Here is a 27,543-nt window from a genome sequence, read left to right as displayed (position 1 = left end):
TAATTATAAAAAAAAATGTGATTATAAATTGAAACTGTCCTTGTATAACAAATATTTAGAGAAATTACAAGCAAAAGTAAATTACAGACTGCCTTAAGTAAATAAAGTAGCTTTGTTATGTCTTCATGCTTCCCAGTGACGGAAATGTGATAATTTGAGAAACTAATACTTCTACTTTGTAATGGGAATATCTGTGTCATAATTTCAATTTATGAATATTTCAGCATATCGAGACGAGACTTAAAATGTCACTTCCAGAAGACATGGCTTCCGCACTGTCAGATGGTGTGGTGCTTTGTCATTTAGCAAACCATGTCAGGCCCCGATCTGTTGCCAGTATTCATGTGCCTTCTCCTGCTGTGGTGAGTTTCTTGTATGATTCCTGTTTAAAATATTCAGTTGAAGTGTAAATGTAGTATCATTCAATAAATCTACATCTACATAATCTACTGTACAATGCATGACAGAGAGTACTCTGTACTATTGCCAGTTATTCTGTTTCCTGTTGCACTTTTAAATAAAGCAAGGGATGAGTAACAGCCTGTATGCCTCTTTTGAGCCCTAATCTACACTTTTCGTCTCCTAATCATTACATGAAATGAATTTTCTAATCATTACATGAAATGAATTTTAGGAGCAGTAGAATCATTCTGCAGGTGTGACTGGATTGACTGATAACAAATCTAGCAGCATGCATCTGAATTGCTTCAGTGTCTGCCTTTGATCTGACGTAGCAGAGGTGACAAACACTTGAGCAGTATTCAAAAATGGGATGCACAAGCATTCTTTATGTCCTCTCCTTTACAAGTGTGCTACACATTCCCATAACTCTCACAATAAACCATATTTGGCTGTCATCTGATCCTACAGCTGCACTTAGGTACCCATTCCATATCAAGTTGTTTTGCAGTATTACACCTTGATGTTTAATCAATGTCATAGTGAATAAAGCAGCATGCAGTTAATACTGCATTAAAGCATTGCAGGGATGTTAAGCCTACCATCTGCATTAACTTACTTAAAATTAAATGAATGAGACTCAATTAGATGGTGGAAGTAAAAAAAAAGTTCACATTTCAAATACATTGGTAGTATTCGGGAAAATATTTCTTACTGAAGTCAGAGGTGGCTTGCAACGACACATTAACAATTTTGTTTGGGGACATATGTTTACTTGAATGTTTTACTTCTATTATCATACATTTTCACTCACGTCAGTTTTTATCATTAACTTGTTAAGTGGGTAGTTCGCATGTGTTCGCCTCTTCCTCAGTGGGTAATATGCGCCAGTGCCTGGCATGATGGTGCTGTATACTTTTATCACACATCAAAGTTTTCCTTCCTGTTTTCATTTTTGAAGTTAAACTGATACTGGGTGGGAACGAATAAAATATATTGCAGAAGTTAATGAAAATTTGTTTTTCGATATTACAAGTTGTTTCAGTGTGGAACATTTTAAAGCAAGGTGCTGCACATCAGAAAACTTCTCATTGTGAAGCCCTTTTCTCATGCACACTACACACCTCCTTGTTGATCTTTTCTCTGTAGTGGGTGGCAGAAGGTCTTGAAAATGCCTGACTGTAAAGGTTGTTGCTTTTGGTGTTCTAGATGGGTGTCCTACTGTTGTCCCTTATTGTGATGAAGATATGGCCAACTAATCATTCTACTTTGTTCACCACTATGCTTCTTGTATAGAACATATGCATTTGTAGCATGCAATGTCCAACAAAAAGTGGGAAAGCTTCTGATAATATTTTTTCAGCTTTCTCCTGGCCATCTGGTAGCTGGGCAACTGAGAATCATACCTATCCGTACCTTCCGTATTTTTCTTGTAATCAACTTCCTTCTTCGAGTTTACACTTAAAAATGTATCATCACGGAAGATGTTGACCATAACAACATGTCTTTTGTCCTTCCATTTCGTTACCATCTGCTTACACCTTATGTACTTTCCTTTCTTCAGTTTTTCATTTCTTATAAAGTCGAGGAACCCCTTTCTGCCTTGCCACATTGTTCCACCAATGTCGGTGTCATTGCTGGTTAGTTTGTCCACCAAATCTGGACTGGTGTACCAGTTGATAAGATAAATGCAGTGACCTTTCCCAAATAGATCGTGTGCAAGCTCCAAAACAATCTGGGCTATTGTTCCTCCTGGTTAGTGGCTACCATAATTAGTGTCCTTTCCAGTGTAAACAATAAGTCCCGTACATACATGGAGCTGCTTTCACAGAGTTCATAAAATTTTATGGCTAATTAGCTGTGCTTTGGTTGGAGTGATAAAATGTTTTGTGGAACAGTTTTAATGACACGGAAAGACTTTTACCCATAAAGGTTGACCAGTTTTGACCCAGTGTCATTCATCTTCAAACCGTCCAAGCTGTCCTTTTCAGAGCAACAATGATTTGTCAGTGATGATATTTCTTTTTGCATGTATTCTGACCTGAATTTATGCCACAGGTGCTCCATAATTGGCTGAATTTTGAACAGTTTTCTGCTGATTGTGCATAGGGGATTATACGAGGTATTGTCAGCGAAATGGAGGAATTTCAGTAAAAGATGAAACTGATCTCACTCATCAGTTTCCTGAAGAAAAGTATGTCAATTGATTCTCCCTTAGAAAAATACATCATGTGTTCTGGTTTTGTGAAGAATTCCTTGAATTAAGAGCATTTCAATAATTGTTTTTACCTCATCCCTAGTAGTATCCTGCCAGGTGCAGACTCTGGAGTGTGCTGCTGAATTGTGATGAGAAGCTATAAACTGTTGTGCATATAAACTCGTCTGTTCAGCTATTATTTTGCACATATCATCAAACAAAACACACAACTCATCATATCATATTGTTTAAGAGACATAACTGTACCACTACTACCACTCAACAAATATTGATCAACGAACTACACTAGCATGCAAAACTGCCTTAGGTACTATCTGCTGCAGTAGATGTTTCTGAATTGAAGTCACTTTCACTAGCCTCAGCGTCTGTATCTTGAAAACTTTCATAATTATCACTGAAATTATGGTCACTTTCTAAAAGCAGTTGCTCTGTCTCTGAATTTGATAAATACATCTTTTTGCCATTGCAAAAGATCACTCACTAATGCGGTGGTAAGCACAGGTCAAAAAGGTGCACATTTGTGGCTGGTTCACTGGACGCATACTGTCAATGCGTGCTGAGTGGAAAATGTTGTAACCAGCCCAAAACATGCTGTATTGCCTGAAGAGAGTCACTGTATAATGGACAGAGCTCAACTAATATCATGGTTTTCAATGGCAGGCTGATAACTCATCATTCCCATTAGCTAATAGCCACAGAATGCAGCAGACGGATATATCTGTCCGACCCACTGTAAATCAACAGAATATGGATGGATATATCTGTCATGCCCACTTAAAGGGTTAATGACAATTCACCCTATATGTTAGGAAGTGTCTACTCTGAAAGAGGGTACTGATTCCTCACATCAACATCAGCTGTATATGCTGGAAAATAACTTGTGTAATATGGACATTACATTACTTCTTCATATAATTTGATGTACAGCCACAGGGCTCAACTACTATTAACATGTATGAATTATCTCCTACTTTATTTTTTTGGATATCTCGGCATTTTAGTTTCTATCTGTCTGCTGGCCATATGTTACATTTTTGTGTCACAGTACAAAATCCCTATTGAGGGGTAACAAAATATAAAACATATCTAAAAGATGTTCAATTATAAACTTTAAATAATAAATACTTTTCATATATGCTGCACAATAAATGTTTCACCTTACTTGCATTGCCCCACAGGATTAGGCCTTATGACAATATTGAATGAAAATGGGTGAAGTCTGCTGACATTCACATTTGCAGGGCAACACAGTGAAAGAGATTTCCAAGTGCAAAGGAGACATAAGTGAGGTTTTTGATTAACTTATCCACATGGTGATGCCACCTCAGTTTGTTATCCCATCTGAGTGCCTGATCTATTCTCATATAATATTGTATTCCATCCCGTAATTTCCATCAATGAATAATGTTAGTCGAGCAGCAGAAGTAACTTACTAAGAACAAAGTCATTTATCTCAAAAGCTCATCAAGAGTTCAGTGATTGATTTCCACGTGTTATAGAAATTATTTGAAGGCTCCCTTTAATAAACACATTTGTATTTCTTGTTCTAGGAGCATAGATTTATCAGACTATTTAAAGCTTCAGCAGTTAGACTTTACTTAAGATATTGATGAAATGACCATCATGTAAATTGTTACTCAAGTGATGTAAATTGTTACTCAAGTGAGTGAAATATTGTAATTTTCTGTTTCATAATGAAAGTGGCTACTGGCTAGTTATTTGTTTGAACTTACATTTGAATTATCGTGCCTTAATTTAATCTGATTTTATCAAATATTTTTTCAGCCGAAGCTGACAATGGCAAGATGTAGGAGAAATGTGGATAATTTCTTGGAAGCTTGTCGCCGAATTGGTGTTGATGAGGTAATTACTTTCAGTGACTGCATTTCAAAGCCGTTCGTTTGTATGTGTATCATGTGCATGTGTGTATGTATGTATAAAGTTGTGTGCTTGTTTTATCACGTCACTCTAATTCTCTCCCTAAATCACTAAACACACACACACACACACACACACACACACACACACACACACACCACACCACTAGACATTCGTCATTTAAATTTGTTTTACTGCAACTTCTCTTGTTTTCCACCAGGTTAAATTACCATAGTGACTGTCTCTAAAACTTAACTGGTTTCTCTTGTGACAGTTACATTGTGATTATAAGCAAACTGTAGCATTATATAAAAGGCAACCTGATCTACTGAAACAGTGTTTTGTTGACTAGATTCAGTACAAGAGAATTGTTGGTTGTAATCACATTAAACTAATGCAAAATAATAGAGAAGATGAAGTTGTAGATTGAGAAAAAGTAGATGTGACAGACCTATGAATGGAAAATCGTCCTGTGCCCAGTGAGAAACAGTATCCCAGGTTACACAAAAGTAATACATAAAAATTGTCAATGCCTGATTAAATGACATAAATCCATCTGATGATGGAGCTTAATTCTCCAAAATGCGTAGTGGGAAGAATAAAATAAATTTGGCTGGTTACAGTAATTCACCATATATTTTTAGTTACATTTATACTAATAGTTATGGAAAATTTTCATGTAAAATGTTCGCATTTCAAGGACTAGATTACTAAAATGCTGTATGTACCATAAAATTCTTATTGAGAATCATTTGTATCACTTGCTTATGAAAATAGCTTTTTGGATTCCATTTTGGAAGCTGCCTCTTATCATGTTCTTATTTTAAACTAACTTCATGCTCAACTGAAACAAAATGCTTCTACTTCTCACTTGTATCTCAATGATATCTTTTATGCTTCCTGTCTTTCATAGTTTATTTTATTCAGTCCTTGGAGTCTTGTTACATTTTTAATTTTTGCTTCTTTTCTAATTTCGTGATACTGTTTACCAGTGATTTCCTACTTCTGTTAATCATCACAACCTATTCATTGTTCACTTGCTATCACCTTTGTCATTCTGCATTCTTTATAATTTAGACCACATTTTTTCAAAACATTTACTGTGAACATTGCTATTACCACTCTTCTTACACTACAGCTGCCTCCAATGGCCAAGTAGGTCAGTGAATAACATGGTGAGAATCATATTTGTATGGATGCTGGTGCAAAGAGGACCTTATTGTTTAAGAGAAACTTGCCGCATTTGTATAAATCCCTCTTATTTAACTGTAATGGTTTTGAGGGAATTTTTAAGTATCAGTATGGAATTGCCTACTAGTCTATCAGTACTGTTTCAGTTAAGTAAACTTTCTATCTGCGAGTTATCTTGATCCTTCAGGAAACAATCCTTGATGCTTATCTCCGTGTAGCAGCTTCTCGTATTTCAGCTGCCAGACCATCATTGACACATCACCCTCTTAAGATTTGATTGTTTAACTTGTTACAGAAATGTGTGTTTCTCAGTTTTGTTCTAGTAGTTGCCATCTTTTTGTGCATTATAACTGTGGTTAGTATTTATAACCCATTGTTCAGCACCTTTTCAAATAATACTGAACAAAAAAATAGTGGTTAATATGTCAGTACATGTGTCGTAATGGAGAAGGTAACAATCAGCATTAACAGGAGCAGAAAAAAGTAATTGTCAGCTTACATGCTTAAAATCAAACTTTCCAGACTATCTGAAATGATTTACTTTGATATGTGATGAGTTCTATTACTGTCTTTTTTAAATGATTCATTTATTCATTAAATAAAATGTAATTTACCCTGTGTGTTATGTAAATAACATGTATCAACACTGCAACTGCTTTTCAGGACACTGCTTCAAATCTCTGAGAGCTATAGATAGACATCACCCTCTCTAATATACATATACATTTACTGTAATGATGTGAGCACTGCAACTTTTTTGCTTAATTTTTATTTGAACAACTACATTCATTATTATTTTGATAACTCAGGCTAGTGTTGCTAAGGCTTTTGGGCACTGTCTTGAATGGTACATTGAAAACATTTGAATATGTCATCTGAGCACGTTCTTGGTTGAAGTATTCAGACATTTCAGCGATGGTGTTTGTTGTCCATTTGTGTACACAGGTGCTAATCAACAACTCTGATGTTCAGATCTGTGTGAAATCTTATGGGACTTACCTGCTAAGGTCATCAATCCCTAAGCTTACACACTACTTAGCCTAAATTATCCTAAATACGAACACACACACCCATGCCCGAGGGAGGACTCGAACCTTCTCCGGGACCAGCCACACAATCCATGACTGCAGTGCCTTAGACCGCTCGGCAACATCTCTAGCAATAGCACCAGCATGCAGTTGCTGTTGCAGTTGCAGTTGAGTGGCTGGTTTTGGCATTCCACCAGACTGCCCATTTCCATGCCCTTTCAACAGAACATGCTATATTCAGGTGCTAGTATTACACACCATTACTTAACAACAGCACACACCATTTTCCACGTAATTTAGTACCCTCATAAGGGGCTTACACAAATGGTAAATATTGTTGCTCAGAGCTGATAAAAATATTTTGATGCTTTAGCAATGCTATCTAATGCAGCGCTCAACAGCTTCAGCGACATTTGTTAATCAGGGAAAGCCTCATGCAGCTTATCTATGTTATATTTAAGGCATAAAATTTATTACGGCTTTGCTGGAGTGAAGGCTTGAATGTGGTTTGCTTTGATGAAATACCTGGTCACTGAAATATCGTATCAGTGCAGTGTATCAGATGAATAGCAGAAATTATACTCATCTTCTACACCATTAAAATGACTTTGTTGCTAAACAGTTTGTTTCTACATCATGGGCACAATAGCTTTTTCATTACTCAAAATATAATTTCTTTGCTATAACACTGCATTTTCTTTTTGCTAAATAATATCTCTGTTGTGTTGTATCTTGTTTGCAGCTTTGCCCATTTGCAGATATTACTATCACTAAGGGAAGGAATATAGAGCACAAAGTCCCAATAAGAAGCAATAACAGTTTACATAATTTTCCTTTACTAATTCAGTTTTGTTTTTTATTTGATGCTTCCCACTTGTTGATGTTCTGGAATGGGAACTATCCAGAATAATTATACACACTGTGTTCATTAACAAAGCATTGAATAATTAAAAGTATGTGGAAAATATTGTTCAGTTTAATGACGACTGAGGCTTGTGGAATTTAATAATCTCATGGTATCACAGTTAAACTTTTATATTTCATTCTTATTTTGTCTATTAACTAAATTATATAAAAAGCTGAAGCTGCTATCCAGATTTTGGGCTATAATTTACTTTAATTTCTCTTGTAACCAAGAAAAAATTCTCTCTAAATTACGAAATTTCCCCTTATGTCATTGTGCTACATTTTACATACAACTATGTAGCTACAGGTGGAATGGAGAAAACAATTCAGTTTTTTAGCTGTCATCCTTTGTTTGTTATTTCTTTACTCCTCTTTTGTACTGGAAAGGAGGAGGATTTGACTTTTGTATTGTTGACAAGAACACATTACAGCTGGATACTAGTATATTTCTCTCACTGAAGCACTGCATGATTTGGTTTATTTTGACATTTCTCAGCTTGGCCAGCTACACCATTTCTGAATATCATAGTTGTTTTATAATTGGGTTCTGATAACATGCATACATCACTAACGCAGGGAAAGAAAATAAAAAATAAACTTCACTTTTTACTTGAGGCCGAAACCCGTTCTCCCATGCACACACCACACCTACAGAAAATATGACATTAATACTAGCTGTCAGGAAAATATGACATAAATACTGGTTGTCAGAAGCTAAATATTGAAGATGGTTGGGATGATAAGGCAAAAAAATTAACACGAGACCTCGGGTTAGTAATAATAAGTTAGAAAAGATTGAGTGAGATGTCTTACTTTTCTCTCTTAATCTGGAGTACAGAGCAAGCTTTTTAATTTTTTTCTTTGTGCTACATATCCCTCTTACCTGCAAAATGAACATCTCATTCCAAAAGCTGTTTGGGTCATATACTTTATTTTTGCTGCCACTTCATTAGTTTTTCCCTGTCTTTATTTGACTGTAGATTTATTTTGAACACTATTGGCATTAAAAACAGACTACAAGAAAATCAGATTTCTTAATGTCTTTTTATCCTTTTATGTTGGTCTTCCTTCACAAGCCACAATTGGTGCTGTGGGGGAAAAAATTGTGAACTGTCATTGCTGGTTGGGATTAGTGTTGTATATTTTTAAAATAGAAAAGATACTGTTCTTTTACAGGGGCAAAATTGCTGTAGGTATTATAAGAAACATATTGTTATAAGTAATTATTTTTGCTCTCTCAAATAACCACTGAGTAGGGAAGGGCGTGGTTTAATCTTTTGCCCTGCACAATGTTGCAGGAGGACGTGTGCTCTGTTGAGGACATTGTTGGGCGTTTCAGAGTTGACGCAGTGTTGCACACAATAGAGAGCCTAATTGCCCGTGGAAGTCCACATACCGTGAGCATGAATGTTCAGCGTGACTCTCTATTATCAGTGTTCTGCCTGTGTTTCTTTCTTGGGACTCTGGTGCTTCTGTATTTCTTCCCACCACCTGAATAATGAAGTTGCTGTCAACAGCTGAAATAATTTCTTTGAAAAGACTTTAACTGCAAATTGTTTCTCTGTGGAATATGGCAGTTATTATCTGTACAAATTTTTGTATATTTGTAAAAATTATTTATTTTCGAATAATTCTAGATATTTATTTATGTACAAATAATGTACAAAATATTTTCATTGCAATGTCTGCGGAACTGCTTATCTGCATCAAGGCATATGTGAAATTTTTTGAAAAGTAAGACATATTTAGGCCAGGCTTCCATGATGATGTGGGAAGACCACAGAAAATATTTTTGATTAGAGGTGTTAAATTTTTGGAGTTAATGCAGATGCATTTTTGCATATAGTGAACGTTATTTCATTAAATTTGTTGCATTTTCAACAATTAGCTGTTTGTTTCAAAGTAAAATATTTGTTACAATGTTATGGCTTGATGCAGTAACTTGTGGTTAAATAAATGCTTATAATTGTAAGCTTAAAGTTTAAAATGTGATGCACTACTTTCCTTGCTTTCAGTGTAATAATTCCTAATTAGTAAGTAAGTACCATGAAGAGCTCCTATAGAGTGATAGAGTGAGTAGACAGCTATGCAACATTTCCTTTGTTTCAGTTCATGCTGTGTGGTAATGTTAATGTAACATGGTGTTGTTAAGATTTCTATTATTGATCTATGTGTACTGATGCTGACATTCCTTTATGCTTAATGGACTGCAAAAATTAAGACATATTATGGGAACAAGAAAGTATTAATTAGAATATCAAACAGTTTTATGTACTTACTATTTTTACTGACATTTGTATTATATATTTTAATCTTTTTTCATTTCAGTGTGATTGTTGTAACTCTGTTTGTTAAGTTATGTAATGTGAACTGTGAATATTCTGGTTTTGTTATGATAGATTTATTGACTCAAAAGGTATCTATGTGTTACTTATCACCATTGTCAGTTTGTTCAGTGAAAGTCATGCTGCTTCAGACAAAGATAAAAATTGATCAAGAAAATGTTCTGTTACTTGGGGGAGGAGAGGAGGCTTAATGACTTCTCTGACAGAATTTTTGTCAGATGATATGCATATCATTGAATCTCTCTTAAGTTCTGTTGCTTATAATATGATAGTTTTTTTATTTTGTGAATTTTTTAAAATCAATGCTTGATAGACTTCGTGCCAAATGACTGAAAATGGTAATTGGTGTAACCTTAATGAGGCATTTTTCAGAATACTTTGAAATTAAATTGGTTTCAGTGTTGGTAGTGGTACTGAGGGGGAGGAAAGATGATGAAACATAATATATGATGACTGACATTAGAATTTGATTTGTAGCACATCATATTCATTGACAGCCGTTTAGAGTGAAACCACTCACTGTTCCTCCTGTCACACTGTCAACCACAGCATGCAGTCTTCCCCTCTCAGACAAGGGCAGAAATCGACATAGTAAGATAACAAACAAGTAAAACTCATATTATAAAAGGAAACTGCCACAGACAGGTGAGAAAAAGATTAAAAATACTTTGAGAAATGACATGTGTGGCTAAAAAAGTATTTATGGGACCAATCTTGGCACCAAGGAAAACAATCATTGAGCCATCAGAATAGTTTTTATCTGAATGGATGGTGAGAGATATACTTCCTCAATGATCTGTAATCATTTGTTGATAGATTTTTAAGCTATTATCTGTAATTTTTAAGAATGTTACACATGAGTCTAGTCATTGCATTTACTTAAACATCTTCATTAATTTAAACTTTTTCGTGTGTAGAAGAAATTACATGTATCTGTTGTCACTACTTCTCTAGTCAGCTTCAGTCTATAATATGCTGGTTGTGTGTACTGCTAAAGGTAACTTTTTTTTGCCTGATACCAAATGTAATTAATGAACGGTGTAGTACAATTTAATAGCTTTATCAAAATAAAAATTGTAAGATAATCAGCTTGTTAAGTGAAAAATAATAATATTGGGGATATTTCTATACCTACAGATGGTAGTTGTAATTTTAGTGTATACAAATTATTTTACAGAAATTTTTTGAAAAAGTTAGGTGGACAAATAATTTTCTAATTTATATGATTCTTTTTTTTTCTTACTAATAAACAAGTGACTGATGGAAAGTTCTGCCTGTGCTAGTGCTTATAAATTTGTTCCTTGTGACAATAGTTCCTTTTTGGTTAACTTACTACAGAGTTCAGAAATACTGTGCTAGCCAAAAGTCTTTAGTATCAGTATAATGCTTAATGTTCATACACATATATTATATACTAGGGAAAAAAACATTTCTTATGAAAAGGATAGTTTGATACTCACCATATAGAGGAGATGTTGAATTATATATGGGCACAACAAAAAGGCTGCTGTACCCAACTAGCTTTTGTCAACATCATCTCTGGCCACTGTGGCTAGAGACAATGGTCAAGTGTGTACGAGTTGTACTTGTGTGAATGTGTGTGCGTTTTCTACTTCATAATAAGACATTTTGGCTAAAAGCCAAAGGATACAGCAGTCTTTTTCTTGCACCCATCTGCAACTCATCGTCTCCTCAATATTGTGAGTAGCATTACATCCTTTTCATTATATTATTGTTATTCCACCTTGGATTTTGTGTTAGAATAAAACACTTCTCAGTTCTACTGTTGTGAAGCTGCTCTGATACATGTGAATAGAATAATAATGTAGTGTAATAAGTTGTTTGAATACAATGCCTTATACATTGAAAATTATGATACAGGTGACTTCTGGTGTTAACTTCACTGTTAACATTTTGTAAGTCTCAGATCAGCTCAGTTGAGTCATTCAGCATGTTACTTTTTATAGTAAGTTCGAACAGAAAGTGTGAACTGCTGTCACTCTACCTTTCTTCAGTTAGCATCACAAGTTCATATACTTAACTTTTTTGGTTTATCAAACTCTGATATAGCTAACATTGGGTACTTTGAAGGTTGTATCAGTGCTATTATGGACACTATAAAAATATGTGGAAGTCTTAGACTGTATGGTAATTGCTTTTTTTAATTACATGTTTTGATTTAGACATTTTATGATTAATCAAGTTATGAATGAACAAATCATACATAGGTATGGAGTCATTTATCTTATCCGTAAGACAGCTGCTACAGAGCAAGTATAGTTGTATTATCTTATGGGTAAGATAGATAAACTCCATACCTGTGTATGACATGCTAACCAAAATCTTGGTTATCTGGTGGTGGTGGTGGTGGTGGTGGTGAATAAGTGAAAACATTTAACTAAAGAAAGCAGCCACTCTGCAACCTATGACTTCCATGTATTTTTTTTTTTTAGTATTCTAGATAAAATTAAAATGCTGTAATTCATCATGATTAGTAGGAACAGTAATTACCTCACTTACAGACTCTGTAAAATTATGTTTATACACTGTCTTAGCAGCAGTGTGTTCTGAGCCTCCATAATGTGCAGGAAACTATCTGCATATTTTTAGTCTTGTACACTATTAAAACAACTGGAGCACTTTCATCATCTATTCTCTTTCACTATAATTTCTTGGGTAAGCAAAAATAGAAGAAAAAATTACATTTGCAGTTCCACCAATGAGTAGAGGTTTGTACATTATTATCTTGACAACCAAATATATACTTAGGAATTAATGTGTGAGGTAAGACGTTCTTTATCTACATAACTGATGGGAGCATTTGTTTAGGGGTGAGGAGATTGTGGAAAAGTTTGAGCAACAAGTATGTTGTTACCTGCTAAGCAACTAATTTCGTAAGAGCATGGTTACTTGATGTGATGGCTAATTTTTATGCCATTGTAAGTTTATTCAAGCATTTCGATTAAGGATGTCATGAAACGTATTCATCATTTGTTCAAATATTTTTCTGTAATTATCTTCATATTTGTTTGATTACGGTATAGTGCTTTATCATCATCTGAGGGATACCCAGAACCACCATATTGTAGTCGAAAAATAGTGAATTAAACCAGCATCTGTTCCATTGTTCATGTTTTCTCATTATTATTATTATTATTATTATTGTTGTTGTTGTTGTTGTATTGATAACTACTCACTTTACAACTATCTGTTGCCAGTATACAACAAATTTAAGTTTGCCCAGAAACATATGCATTTCTCCAGCTAATCACATATTCAATGCAAAAGCATGCTATCCCATGTCTGAAGTTCAGATTTAATTTGTTTTCACAACAATGACAAAAGTTATGTTGCATTGTGTGCTTTTGATCTAGCAATGTTTGTATTTAGTTTTTGTTTCTGCTCATGTCATGTACATAACATCTTAAAATTGCACACACAGTGAAACCTCTTTAACCTGACCATGTATTTTTGTGTGGAAGTGGTCATCTGGAGGAACGGTCTTCTCAAGTGGTAATCAAGGTAAAACGTGATGCTGAACACAATTAATGACAGCAACTGCTAGAATGAAAAATGAGCTCTTATAATGTATTAATAACCATTATAATAATGCAGTATGTTCATTATCATTTGCATAGTAAAATACACGGAAATTGGCACCCACACACAATTTTTCATATATTTTCTTACAATCACATTCTCATATTCCTTTTTCACCTCAGATAGTAAGTACGTTAGTTTTTGGTTGGAGAGTTCAAAAGCAAGGGACTTGTGTCTAGTAATACTACATAAGGCACTAGTGGGACTACCTCTGCAGAAATTGCATCACTATCATTGTTTTGGTTGTCACTACATTGTGGATCTTGGTTCATTTCTACAATGACATCTTCCCAATTGTTATTACTATTGAAGCATTTAATTTCTTCATTCACTGTAGAAGTGTCCAATTCAGTATTGGCAGCATCAAACAGGTGACTGAGAATGTTTATTGATTATTCTTCCTCCTCAGTGTTCACATTTTGTAATTATTTAATTTTTTGCATCATTCGATGAACTTTTAATCCATCTGACAGCATCAACTGTGATCACAGACTTAGCTAGGTCATACTCTGATGTTGCATTATCCATTTTTTGCAACAATGGAATGCAGAAGCTTCTGTCATTAATTTAATTTAAAAGACTGGATCACTCCTTGGTCAAGAGGCTGTACACATGATGTTGTGTTGGCAGAAAAACATTTTACTTCCATATTCAATAACTTTTCACTGCAATGACCTGTTGCATTACGTACAAAAAGTAGGATTTTACGTTCCTGGATGCTCATTTTAGAATTTAAGTTATTCAGCCAAGAACAAAAATTGTCACACATCATCTATGTGCTTTTATTTTCACACCAAGAGACACCAAGCAAGAATTTTTTTTTTTTTAAAGTGCTATGGACGATTTACTGTGTGTGTTATTAGTGATCTTCTTTTTCACTGCAGAGGCTAGCACAAATATCTATTATTAATCTTTGTTTTGCCATTCTGATACCTTTGCACTGATCACCCTTTGCAGTTAGTGTTTTGTCTGGAATAGCTTTAAAAAATTGACCAGTTTTCTCCATGTTGTAAATGTCACTGTCATAATAACCACTTCTAATTACACTACATCTCATCTTCAAGTTGGATATTACAGATTTCTTAGAAAACAATACAGTGTTGAACACAAAATTGGCCCAACCAGCCATTGCTTGCACTTAAATTAGAAATTCCAAGATCAGAAACAAATTTAAGAGCTTTAGCTTGTATCAGGCCACTAATAGGCAGTCCTTTGTCTTGTGCTCTATTACATCACTCTAAAACAGCATTGTTAATGTCTTCAGATGGTTACCACCTTCTTTTTTTTGAATTTTTGTTGGCATTTTCTTCCCATTCCTTAACATACCTAACATACCTGTCACAGTTTGCAGTTGCATTCTATATCTGACTTTTTCTACAATTAAACTTGCTCACCAACTGATGCACAGATTTTCCTTTTTCGCTCCCTCTAATTACAGAAATTCATGGTTCTAGTGAAAGATCAAGTTTTCTTTTATTTGAAGTAGCCATGACTGTCCACTACAGAGAAAAAAACCAGAACTGGTTGCTATTGAAAGTACAAATGACAATGAAATTTTACAGATTTTTTATGTCATATTGTTAATGATAAACCTTACAGTAATACAGCATTGTAATTCCGTTTCCTATGATTGATTGTGATAGTTTTAAAGGGAGGACACTTGTTTGTTGAAGAGTGGTCATTGGTTGGGGAATGGGGCGGTCATCTTAAAGGGAATAAATATACATTGGTCTTACAAAAATTTATTTCCGTTCCTTAAAAATACAATCATTTAGAGATAGGGTCAGCTTAAAAGGGTGATCTTCTCAAGAGGTTTCACTGTACTTAACAAGGTGCAGTACATTGATGGGAACACAGAGGGTGAAAGACCCACTGGAGTTACCCTTTCAAAGCAGAAAGAGAGCTGAGTAGTGCTGTTTTTTAACTTTCAACAACTGAAGGATCCTGTTCTTCCAAAGGTGTTTTTAACTATGCATGAGTATTTGTTGCTGTTTAATATGCACAAGTATTCATTCTGTCTGTATTTGAATATATTATATATTTATTATATGTATCTGCCTTACTCTGTCATTTTATCATGTATCTGTCATTTTGTCATGTATCTGTTAAGTGACTATAAAAATTTGTTTTCGTTTACACAATATATTGTGTGCTGTTCTGTTGCCCTCTTAATTTCTGTGGAAATGTTCAACTGTAAGAATTTCATTGAATTCCTTTATACTGAGAATAATGTCACTGTCCAGGAAGCTTCAGTGAAGATTACTTCTTTTGACTTAATGTGCACATGTAATACATGTAAAGAGTTCTTTAAAATGATAGACAAATTATATTTGTGTTAATTTACTAATGTACCACAGTAAAAAAAGTAATAGTAGATAAAACAAATGATAAAACTGTGTTAGAGGGCTCAAAATAATACTGCAATAGGTTTTTTCATACTTGATTCTACAGCCATTAGAAATTGTTTGACTAATGACATTGTTTCTGCCAGGTCTGTTTATTTACTGTGGCTAATGTTTATGTAGAACCTTTTTAAGCTGACTGACTAAAAATCACATTGAACATATAATTTCTAAAAATTTACGAAGTATTGTAGCCATAGGGCATACAGAAATTGAAAGAAACATAATTGACTCTAGCACGTCATCAATACAAGTCCCAAGATATCCAAACACAGGCAGTACATAAACAACCATGGTATATAATCATGCAGTGTATCAGTATATTGGCATAACTGTTAAAAATTCAGGAGCAACATAATGCATATAATGAACAATAAAATAATAATTGCCATATATTTAGTAATTGTAATCCTGTGGAACCAAACACACTGCTTACCTTACCTTGTATTGATGAATTGTCAGTCATTGCCAGAATGTTAGTAGTAGTCTATATTTGTCATGTTATTGGCTGATGGCATTAGTGACCACATTACTTTTCACTATAAAGTTTATTTCTGCAAATGGGCCACAAAATTGTTTAGTGAGTATACAAGATTTGACTGTTTAGTCTTTATCAATAGCCCCTAAGTATTGCTTGGGTGATAGCTGCTAGTGTCAAAACAAGTTAGAAGTCAAAATGTCACTGAGGCTCCTACTAGAGACCTCTAGGAGAATCCTCAATGATGTGTGTCTCCTCAATAACATGTTGACACCTAGCATGTTTTGACACAGGCAACCATCGGTCAAGAAAGTTTTACACGCTATTATAATGATTACACAGTTAAAACTGTTATAACTGCTTTTGATATAATTTTTGAGCATTCACTGTAATAAACCTTTCAGAATTGGGAACAAGTAGGCTGAACATAGTGCATATATTACTAGTACTTTGGAATATCAGCACAGGGCAGAAATATATGCAGTAAGGATTTTGGAATACTGAGATTGTGAAACCAGGTTTTTCCTCATAGTGAATATAAATATAAAATATAAGAAAGAGAAGAACTGAATCTGGTAAGTGGTACATGTCAAATAAGACCAGAATATATGTTACAACATTGTCTAATGCATGAAATTCAGATTTGTTTCAAGAAAGCTGAGGAAATACTAATTAGTGAAATAGGTGCTAGAAAGAATTTCACTCTATGGAGCTAAGAAGAACTAAACCAGAAAGGATGCTGACAGATGCAGGGAAACAGGAACATACTACTCATTGTATCGATATACTTATTGTCACTGTATTACATTTGCAATTCACTCTTTTCTCATTTAACTCTTGGTAAATCTGTGGTTACAAAAGGCTGTGGTACCAAAATTTTGCTTTACTGTGGACTTTTTGTTTGTTAAGTAGAATTTTTTATGCTCAGTCTAGTTTAATATGGATTTAAAAATCTTGTGACTCTTTTGAATAGTTCTACATATCAAATACCAGAAATATGAGGACTGGCCAAGAGATAAGATCTCCATCCCTTTTTAGCAGAAAGTAACACTTGTTTTCAGGATTCACACATTATTTTTAAGGTTCAACATCTGTCTCCTTTCTTATGTAATTGCTATGGAGTTGAATACATATTTGGGGGTGCGAGAACAGTTGTTGTATACTTACATTGTTCTAACTCACTGTCATGTCTTTAAGGAAGGATTGGACCTCGTCTTTCACCTTACCATCAACGTTTAAGTGGCTTCAACCCAAAACTTCCATCAACTCAGGAAATGAGTAGTAGTCACTGGCTGGATAGACAATGACACCCCATCCAAATTTTTCTAGAGAGGTATTGTTTGGTGGACAATTTGGGAACAAGTACTGTTGTGGAGAAGGCTCTGAACTGCTTTTTGTATTGCTTAAGAGCCTCACAATATGACAGATGTTAACCGAACCTTGCTTAGAATGTCCTTGTTGCTTATTGCACTACATTTTTAGCACTGCCATTCTCTAAGTAGTCCCCTCTACTGGTAATGCACCATTACCAAAGTTTCTTTCATTTTTGGAAAGCCTCCTGGGATGCACTTTCTCAGATGGTCTCTTGTTGCATTGTGGTGAATCTCCTCTATGGTTTGGAAATGATACTTTTCAATGTGGCTTTAAGTTTTCGAAACAAGAAAACGTCTGCTGGGGCTAGGTCCAGAGGAAAGGGGGATGGGGCACAATGGAAGTCAGATGTTTTGTGTGATACTGCAGACAAGGAGCGACACATGAGCTGGTGTATTGTCAGGAGACAACATCAAGGACTATTTTTTTACACGATTCAGACCTCTTCCTGTGCACAGCATCCATCAAATGCATTAATTCGATGGCAAACCTCTATTTACCATGTGACTATAGTCTGATCAAAATTACTTGCTAGCTGACATCTTTCACATGCCAGTTAATTTGAAGGTGGCACTTCAACACAGCAGGTCAGCTCCCAAGTGGTGAAGTGCTGTTACATGTAACACAGAGCAATGTTAGAATTGCCTGCCATCAAGTATGACGGGAAAGACAGCTTCTCTTTCCGCAACTGTTTTTAGTGATCAATGACTGAACTGGGACAGATAACATCCTGTGGATGTCTTGAATTTACACTCATGTCCTAACTTGACCACAACCTCGTGACATGCAGTGTATCTGAGGAAATGGCAGTCAAGAACTGTTAATCGAGCTCACTTTGTTCATGGTTATTGAAGCTGATTACTGTGAACAAACCCAAGACAGAAAATTTTCAGTTTCAATACTAAATGCTGGGGTGAGTATATGGTTAAGTGTGTAAGGCTGAGTTTATTTGACTGACACAGTTGAGCTGAATGCTCTTTATTCAGAATTAGTAAGGACAGTAGGATGTACATCATGGCTTCTGGCAAATTATCTTCCTAGCAGCAAGAGCATAACTGCATCATAAGAAATCAGCTGTAATAGACAATCATGACAAGGACCAGCAGTGTATTCTGAAACATACATGTAAGATACAGACCCTTAACTGGCAATGCCAATGAAAGTTTATTTTCTGGCCCTTCCATAGAGCGCAGGAATCAGGCTAAAGTCATTTCCATAAGACACAGTGAACTTCACCTTAAAACAACTCACTACCACAATTATGAAACTTCAGAACCATAAACTAAAGGAGATATTTACATTAGAGTTTTTGGATTCTAAAAAAAAAGAAAAAAAAATTATTACTTTAAAAAAATGAACTCGCTCTAAAAAGGTTTTGATAATCTAAAAGAAACTCTATGACTTGAAGGCATATAGTAACAAGATATACAATCGATTTTAATTATGTTAAATTTCTTGTGCATTAAAACTTGACAAGGAAACCAAATTAATAATAGATCACAACTCAGAAGATGTAGGTGAGGCACAGAGAACCATAAGGGCCTAAAGCATACTGTCGTCAGTTTTGAGTCGAACACCTAGAAATTTGAATTGTGTGTTAGAAACCATAAATGGCTTCCGTTTTTCTGCCGAGAAGACGGTCTGTATTAACTTCTGGCGCTACAAAGAGTTTCTCCCACCGTCCTTACGACTCGGTCCCGTTGCTCTCCCAATCGTGGAGGCAACCAAATTTTTAGGCCTTACATTTGACAGGAAACTTAGCTGGTCTCCACATGTGTCATATTTGGCCGCCCGTTGTACCCGTTCTTTAAATGTCCTCCGTGTTCTCAGTGGTATGTCGTGGGGAGCGGATCGAACCATCCTACTTCGTCTATATCGGTCGATCGTCCGCTCCAAGCTGGATTATGGGAGCTTCGTATACTCCTCTGCACGGTCATCCATCTTACGCCGCCTCAACTCCATACAACATCGGGGTTTACGACTTGCGATCGGAGCATTTTATACTAGTCCCGTAGAGAGTCTTCATGCTGATGCTGGCGAATTGCCACTCACCTACCGGCACGATATACTGCTTTGTCGGTATGCCTGTCGGCTACTGTCAATGCCCGACCATCCGTCTTATCATTCCTTTTTTGATGACTCTCTCGACCGTCAATACGGGTTGTATGTCTCTGCCCTGCTACCCCTTGGAGTTCGCTTTCGTCGCCTCCTTCAACACCTTAATTTTTACTCCCTGCAACCTTTCGAGTGGGCGAGAGCCACACGCCACCTTGGCTCCAGGCTCAGGTCCGCGTTCACCTTGACCTCAGCTCGCTCCCAAAAGAGGTTACCCCCGGTTCGGTCTACCACTCCCGTTTTTTGGAACTTCGTTCGAAGTTCATCAACATGACTTTCATTTATACGGATGGCTCTAAGACCAATGACGGGGTCGGGTGTTCTTTTATTGTCGGGGCACAAAGTTTCAAATACCGGCTCCATGGCCATTGTTCGGTCTTCACAGCTGAGCTCTTTGCCCTCTACCAGGCTGTTCTTTACATCTGCCGCCACCAACATTCTGCTTATGTCATCTGCTCCGATTCCCTGAGCGCCATCCAGAGCCTCAGTGATCCGTACCCGGTTCACCCTTTCGTACACCGGATCCAACGCTCTCTTCAGCAGCTGGTGGACGTCGGTTCTCCGGTTAGCTTTATGTGGGTTCCTGGCCATGTCGGTATCCCTGGGAACGAAGCTGCAGATGCCGCGGCCAAGGCTGCGGTCCTCCAGCCTCGGACAGCTTCTTGTTGTGTCCCTTCGTCCGATTTTAGCAGGGTCATTTGTCGGCACATTTTATCGCTGTGGCATGCCGATTGGGCTGCACTTACAGACAACAAGCTTCGGGCCTTAAAACCTCTTCCCCTGGCTTGGACGTCCTCCTCACGCCCTTCTCGGCGGGAGGAGGTAGTTTTGGCCCGGTTAAGAATTGGACACTGCCGGTTCAGCCATCGCCATCTGCTGACAGCTGCGCCGGCGCCGTTCTGTCCATGTGGGCACTTGCTGACGGTTCGACACATTTTAATGTCCTGTCCAGATTTTAACACACTGCGTCTAGATCTTAACCTGCCAAGTACCTTCGATGCCATTTTAGCGGATGACCCACGAGCAGCTGCTCGTGTTCTTCGTTTTATCAATTTGACAAACCTCTCTAAGGACATTTGATGATGCTGTTTTTTAATCCTATGCCTGTCAGTCTGTCTTTTATCGTGTTTTCCCTTTTAGTTGTTGTTGTCAACTTGTGCCTCGCGGTGCATTCTTAGAGTAGTCAGGGCGCTAATGACCATTGCAGTTGTGCGCCCTAAAACCACAAAAAAAAAAAAACCATAAAAACTGAGTCTTACTGTGATTTAGTTTTAGTTTATTTTCTACAAGCCATGAACCCAGGTCATGTACTGCACTGTTTGAAACCAAGCTTTACTACCAAGCTAGTGTCATCAACAAACAGAAATATTTTAGAGTTACCTGTAACACTAGAGGGCATTTCATTTATACAAATAAGGAACAGGAGTGGTCCCAATACTGATCCCTGGCCTGCCCCTCCCCCTCCTCCAGTGATGATACATTTAGTTCTGTTCCTTATCAGAGATTTTTTAGAACATTTCTTATGGAGAGTGTCCTTATTCTAGTTTTACATTAGTTATAAACTTTGCAACAGTCAAGACACTATTGCCACTTGCCTTCATATGGAAATTTTATGAATTAACATTAATAATAAATATAATTTTAAATATTAATATTTTGCTACAAAGTGGGTACATAATTTTGTCATAAGAAACATAAGATGTTGAGACTTGGTTGAAAACAGTTTAGACGTATGAGATTGGTTGGTTGTCTACAAATTTGATTTTCACAAACATCTATTTTTCTCAGAACTTTGTTTCTGGGTTTTGGCCCCTTGTGGTTCTCAGTGTCTCAGATGTATGTACATTACTGATCAGCATTGGCCACAAAGACACAGATAAACAGAGAACAATTTGTACCAGCCACTGAAGGGACACCCACTGTCTAACTATGCCATTTACCAATGTGGTTCATTAGTATACTCAGCCATATCATAAAAACACTACACTAGTGCACCTTATGAATAACTTAGTACCAGGAAATTCTAGTTTTATGGCACTAGCCTTGATATTAATAATAACTTAAGCAGGTAGTAACTTGCCTAACCCAAGTTGGAAAAACCACAATATGTAACCCCTAATTAGTAAACAGGAGCTAGACCTATTCACCACTCAGATCTTACACTGACATACGGTTAATCTTAGCCCAGAAATACAGAGCTCACTCAATGTATTTGAACATGGCGACTCTACTTGCAGCTTACACCAAGGAACCAGAAAGCTGCCACTTTATTACTTGTAACCAAATTAACAACCGTAAATGTGGCTACAAACACCGTTCACAGTAGCCAACACTGAGGATGTAAACCAACATTTGGGAACACCCGCAGGGTAGCCTCTCCACAATAACAGCCATTGTAATGTTCTGCCTACAGTTATCTTAACAAATTACATCCACACACAGTCATACTCACTCCATGCTTCAAACATGAAAACAGTAGGTTAAATAACTCATCATTCAGCAAATGGAGTGTCACAAGCAAGTCGCATCAATGGCGAAGGACTAAACTAAAGCCACTAGCACTGGAATCACCTAGAAGTGAGTGCTTCAAAGTTAGGTTAACGAAACAATTCGAGAGCATGGAGAAATTGTGTACTCAATGCTTAGGCAACTTAGTGTGGATAAACATTTCATAACAACAATGTTGCGCAGTAATAAGTAATACAGACTCCTATATGTGGTGTCTGTAGTCAGCGAGAACCAGTCACTTTAATGTATAGTTATACTGTTGTCTGAATATGGAAATTCTCATAGCTGTAACATTATTAGCAACCCCGTCATTACAAGACACCACTTATTAGCAGGAAACATCTTAATTAACAGTTAAATAAGCAACTGGCCAATGCAAACAACTGTCAATTCATAAACCACCCCAGCATGAAATTCACAAATTTAGCTGAACAAAAATTATAACTGAATTTGAGTGAGTATAAACCACACAGACAAAGCATCAACTTGGATCCCAGTTCAGTGATATAATAAGGACAGAAGCAACCTACATGGGTAAAATCCAAGATAAATGACAAATAATCTAAAACAATACCCACAATTCAATTTCGCTGCTGCATAAATGTGTTGATTCAAATTGCTGGATAGATGAATATCCTGCAGAAAGTGAACTGTAATTTCTCACTTTACTTAGTTACCTGGAACTACCCCCATACTGGCTGCACGAGCTGACACAAAACCAATTGATTGGCAGTCCTGGTGATCACTCACTCGGTTACAGGTTATAGGCGACTCTGGCAAATTCCAAACGAAAAAAGGATGATGGGAGGAAAAAATAAGAGCAAATAAAAAAGCAAATGTAATTATGAAAATGACATGCTGAAGAATAAAAAATAAAAAAGAAGTCATGTTTAAACCAATTAATAGAGTAAAAATAATAATCAGTCATTTTAACAAAGATTTAAAAATGAAAAGATTTTATCTCCAGTGGAGATTCAAATCCACAACCCTGTAACTCATCCACTATGTTCCAGCACCACATACCATTACAGCTTTGTATTTATTCCTCTACAGATCCAGTCAGAATGATGATTTTCTGCCTTCAAAGATTTTGGCACCATGCAACGTCATCTACTGTAGGCCAATGTCTGTGGTGATAATACTTGAATATGTGTCCTGAATTGCATCTTGTGCTAAATGATTCAGTAGTGTTTGGTTAGTACTGTGTATGAAACATCTGTAAGTCATTTCTCTCTCTCTCTCTCTCTCTCTCTCTCTCTCTCTCTCTCTGTTCAGTTCGGAAACAGTGAACAGTTCATGCATTCCAACATGTTGACCCTTCGGTCAACTAGCAAGTAATTTTAATTAGACAATATGTAGTACAAACACATCATGGGAAATGCTTTTGCAGTCAAAAAATATCAACCTACCATCCTCACCTTGATCTCTGACTGACTCGTGTGCTTTATATGGACAAAGAGACCATTTGGTGATCCAAAGCAACTGAATGTATCTGTAAAAGTTCTGCCAAGTTTCCAAGTTTGTAGCAAATTTTCCATGCACACGCATAAGCGCGCCTTCACACACACACACACACACACACACACACACACACACACACAGATAGAGTGTCCTTCAAGCTCTGTCACTGTCACTAACCCAGTGACAGTGAACAGCTTGTGCACATGCTCACTTCAGTGGCTTTAGCTCAGATACTAACGGTCACTCTGAAATGAGGCTAATGGCAGTTTCTTGTCTAAGTTACGACAAGGTGTGCTCAGTAGCTGCAGTGCATCCCTCTGCTGTTTGAAGCTCCATTCCAAATGTCTGGTCTTTTTTTTAAAATATTCCTCATATGTGTTAGTGTTACTTGTAGTTTCAGAACCCATGAAGTCAGCTGATGATACCCCTTTTAATCCCCTAACCTAAGCTGCCATGACTTTGCTGGTAGATTGTGTTTGTTTGAATTTTAGTGTCGTTGGTGAAGACTTGCTTGTTCAATGTTTTATCTCGGGGCTGAAATGCAGTACCCAAATTTCATCAGTATTTACAATAGAATACAATAATTGTTCTGTCTGCTTAGTGCCAAAGAAACTTGTATTGATAGTGTGCTCTGAGCATTTGCAAGACCCATTTTCTACACACCTTCGAATATTCCAGCTTTTCAGTTGGTCCTGTAAACAGTGCTTTGTACAACTTCCATAACAGTGTCATAAAAATCTGGATCTTTCCAGCTGTATACTCCCTACACCACTTGCAGATGTTCTAACAACCATGTATGAGACTGCATATCCTGATGATGAATATCAATAAATTTTACCACAATTTGCATTCAAGAAACCATTAAATGCACGTGTCTCGCACCGGGCAGTAATAGCCAGTTGGAGATCCATTGCAAGTGGTTGCCATGCCAAGACTTAAGCATCCCAGAGGGCTGATTGATGCATTGTTTGATAGGAGGAGAAGCAACAGATATTACCATTTGATTTATAGCCTCTGGAACAGTTTACTGGAACCGCACCACTTTCAAGATCTTACTGTTGGGCTTTTGCTTATAGTTTCAGCTGTAAGGTTGGTCCTGCATGATAAACTGATAGTACACTTTATTAAAATGTTTATGACAGTGGTATAATATGATATAACTCATTTGAATGTTGGAGCAGCTAACCAATATTTACTGTTTTTTGTGAGGCTTCCAAGATTAATGCTTCAGAAACTTAAAGTTCTGTTGTTATAATTTATTTGTACTTGGTCTACATTTTTTCTAGCACATATGTATTAAAAGAAATATGGGATTCAGTTAGCTGACTTTTTATCCTTTACTTTCTAAAACTGTTTTCTGAAATTTCATGCGGTTATTTAATGTGCTGAGTGTAATCTGCATTCCAAATGAAGAACAGCATTTGTTTGTTCCTGACTTTTCATAATCACATACTGGATACTTGCCAGTAGATGTCGTGAATCAAAACCAATATTTATATTCTGACTGAAAATAGCAGTACTTAAAATTATACATTTGAGGCAAAACCTACTGAATCACAGTAATGACACAAATGAAATACTTACCACTTGCGCGCGCGTGCGCGCACACACACACACACACACACACACACACACACACACACACACACAAACACTCTCTCTGTAAGCTATATTAACAATTAAAATATTATCAAATATGTATTTTTTTATTTATGATTACACAAGTTGTAAGTGAAAAAAGTATCAGGCTAATTACTGGTTTGGAAAAATTGTTATTTCCCCTGATTCCCTAAAGTACATTTATTGTTACTAACTGCCAGAAATAAGTTATCTACATGCTCTCTGCCCCCCCCCCCCTCTCTCTCTCTCATACTATTAAGTAGTTTTGTGATTGTTGGCATCACTATTGCCAGCTTTAAAATGCAAATGGCTGATGCCACAAATGATAGTCAGCTATACAGACATGACAACACCAGTGTGCTGCCTTAGAGACACATACAAAATCACATGATAAGTACAGGTAGACACATGAAGTAGGCTCCCTAAGCCCACTGTATCAGGGATCATCTTTTGTCAACTCTACTGTCACTTTCAACATTCACAAAAAGAGCTTATTAGTTATAAATACTGAAATGAGCATATATTGTAGTAAATAGTCAGTGCAAAACATAACCGTATGAGAACGTTTTAAAAATCTTTCCAGAAAGCCAAAGCTTTGCCTCTCTCTCTATGTACGCAAAAAGACCTTTTGAATCTGAGACTCTTAGTCCTGGCTTTCTATGTTGGCTTGCTTTATTTTTCTGTGGCTATATTTAAAGTGAACATATTCAGAGATAGGTTGAAATGTTTTTTTCTTAATAAGACAGTATTATGTATGTGTTACATGTACTAAATAAAAGTATTTTTGTTATATTGATTTATGTTGATCAAGAATAATTCCTTTCATTATAACGTATGTTTTTCTTTAAAAAGTTTTTATGTCTTTAGTCATAGGGAAGCAATACTTTTCTGTTGATAATATAACAAAATATATTCCAGTTTTTAATGTGCAATTTAAAGACAAACCTATTGTTTGTATAGATTATTACATGTGTTTTTATTTCCACAGTATCTCATTATTTTTATATTCCTGAGAACTGTTGACAAATTGATTGGTTGCATCACAATTGTGAAAATTTGTAGACATTTGCCAGTACTAGTCTGTAAAGGTGTATCGTTCCAATTTCAGAATTCTGTGAGAACTGTTCCCAAATTTTAATTATCTGTTACAAACTCATCCAATTTTAATGTAACTTATTTCATACTGTACTTGACTACTGAGGAATTTTGCCTTGTCTAGGTGGAGGCACTAATTGTATACTTGAAAACATGGTGCAGTGGTTAAATGTTAGACACAGAGTAAAAAAATTTCTTTTGAATATCTATATTTGCATTTGAACAACACTATCAGTAAATAGTGGAAGTCTTTTGTGATACTCAGTTTTGTAAAGTTTGTTGTTACACTGTGGAATTCTAACTAAGCATGAAAACAGTATCAAGATTTTAATTTGTTTAACATCTTGGATTTTAAATAACTTTTATGCATATATTTCAATAAAATTTTGACTTTGTATATGAAACTGAGTTGAACCTTTTTTCCTTGTTGTAAAAATATTACATAATACTGGTGAATTTTTGTGACAAATTTGTTTGGTGGAGCTTCACCAAGCATATAGCTATGCTGAACCTTTAAGATCGTGAGTTTTTGTAAATAAAAGTGAGCCTCATTTAGCTTTTGAGCACAGAATTAACCTGTTTCTTGTGAGTTCTACAAAGCTTTAATAATTATTGTAGGCTAATATTATTTAAGATGACTTCATGTATATTTTTTTTCTGTATTAAAAGTAGAAGGGGGATGAAGTAGTCTTTAGAATCAAAAGAAGATATTAACATGGTTGATATTGTTGATAAAAATAACACTGAAATAGTAATGGGATGAACAATATGTCGTAAATACAATGTACAATGATTATGTAATTTTAAATGGTTTTACAGTACCTGACTGACAGTTTTTGTTCAACAAAGATAAGTTGATGACTGGGACAGAATGCTAGTATGTTGAGGTTCAAGATTATGTCAACAACAAGCACATTAAAAACAAACT

At 36.0% G+C, this 27,543-nt stretch overlaps 1 protein-coding gene across 1 annotated transcript in view; it reads left to right on the top strand.

Moving 5' to 3' along the window:
• LOC126150897 (leucine-rich repeat and calponin homology domain-containing protein-like) overlaps window positions 1-27,543 on the top strand; it is a 193,687-nt gene that overhangs the window by 153,203 nt on the left and 12,941 nt on the right. The window contains exons 12-13 of the mRNA XM_049915906.1: window positions 225-362; window positions 4,403-4,480. Of these exons, the coding sequence (XP_049771863.1) occupies window positions 225-362; window positions 4,403-4,480 (216 nt within the window). The remainder of the gene's footprint in view (window positions 1-224; window positions 363-4,402; window positions 4,481-27,543) is intronic.

Source organism: Schistocerca cancellata, chromosome 2, assembly GCF_023864275.1.
Source record: "Schistocerca cancellata isolate TAMUIC-IGC-003103 chromosome 2, iqSchCanc2.1, whole genome shotgun sequence".
Taxonomy (NCBI): Eukaryota; Metazoa; Arthropoda; class Insecta; order Orthoptera; family Acrididae; genus Schistocerca; species Schistocerca cancellata.
This window is presented reverse-complemented; position numbering and strand designations above follow the sequence as displayed.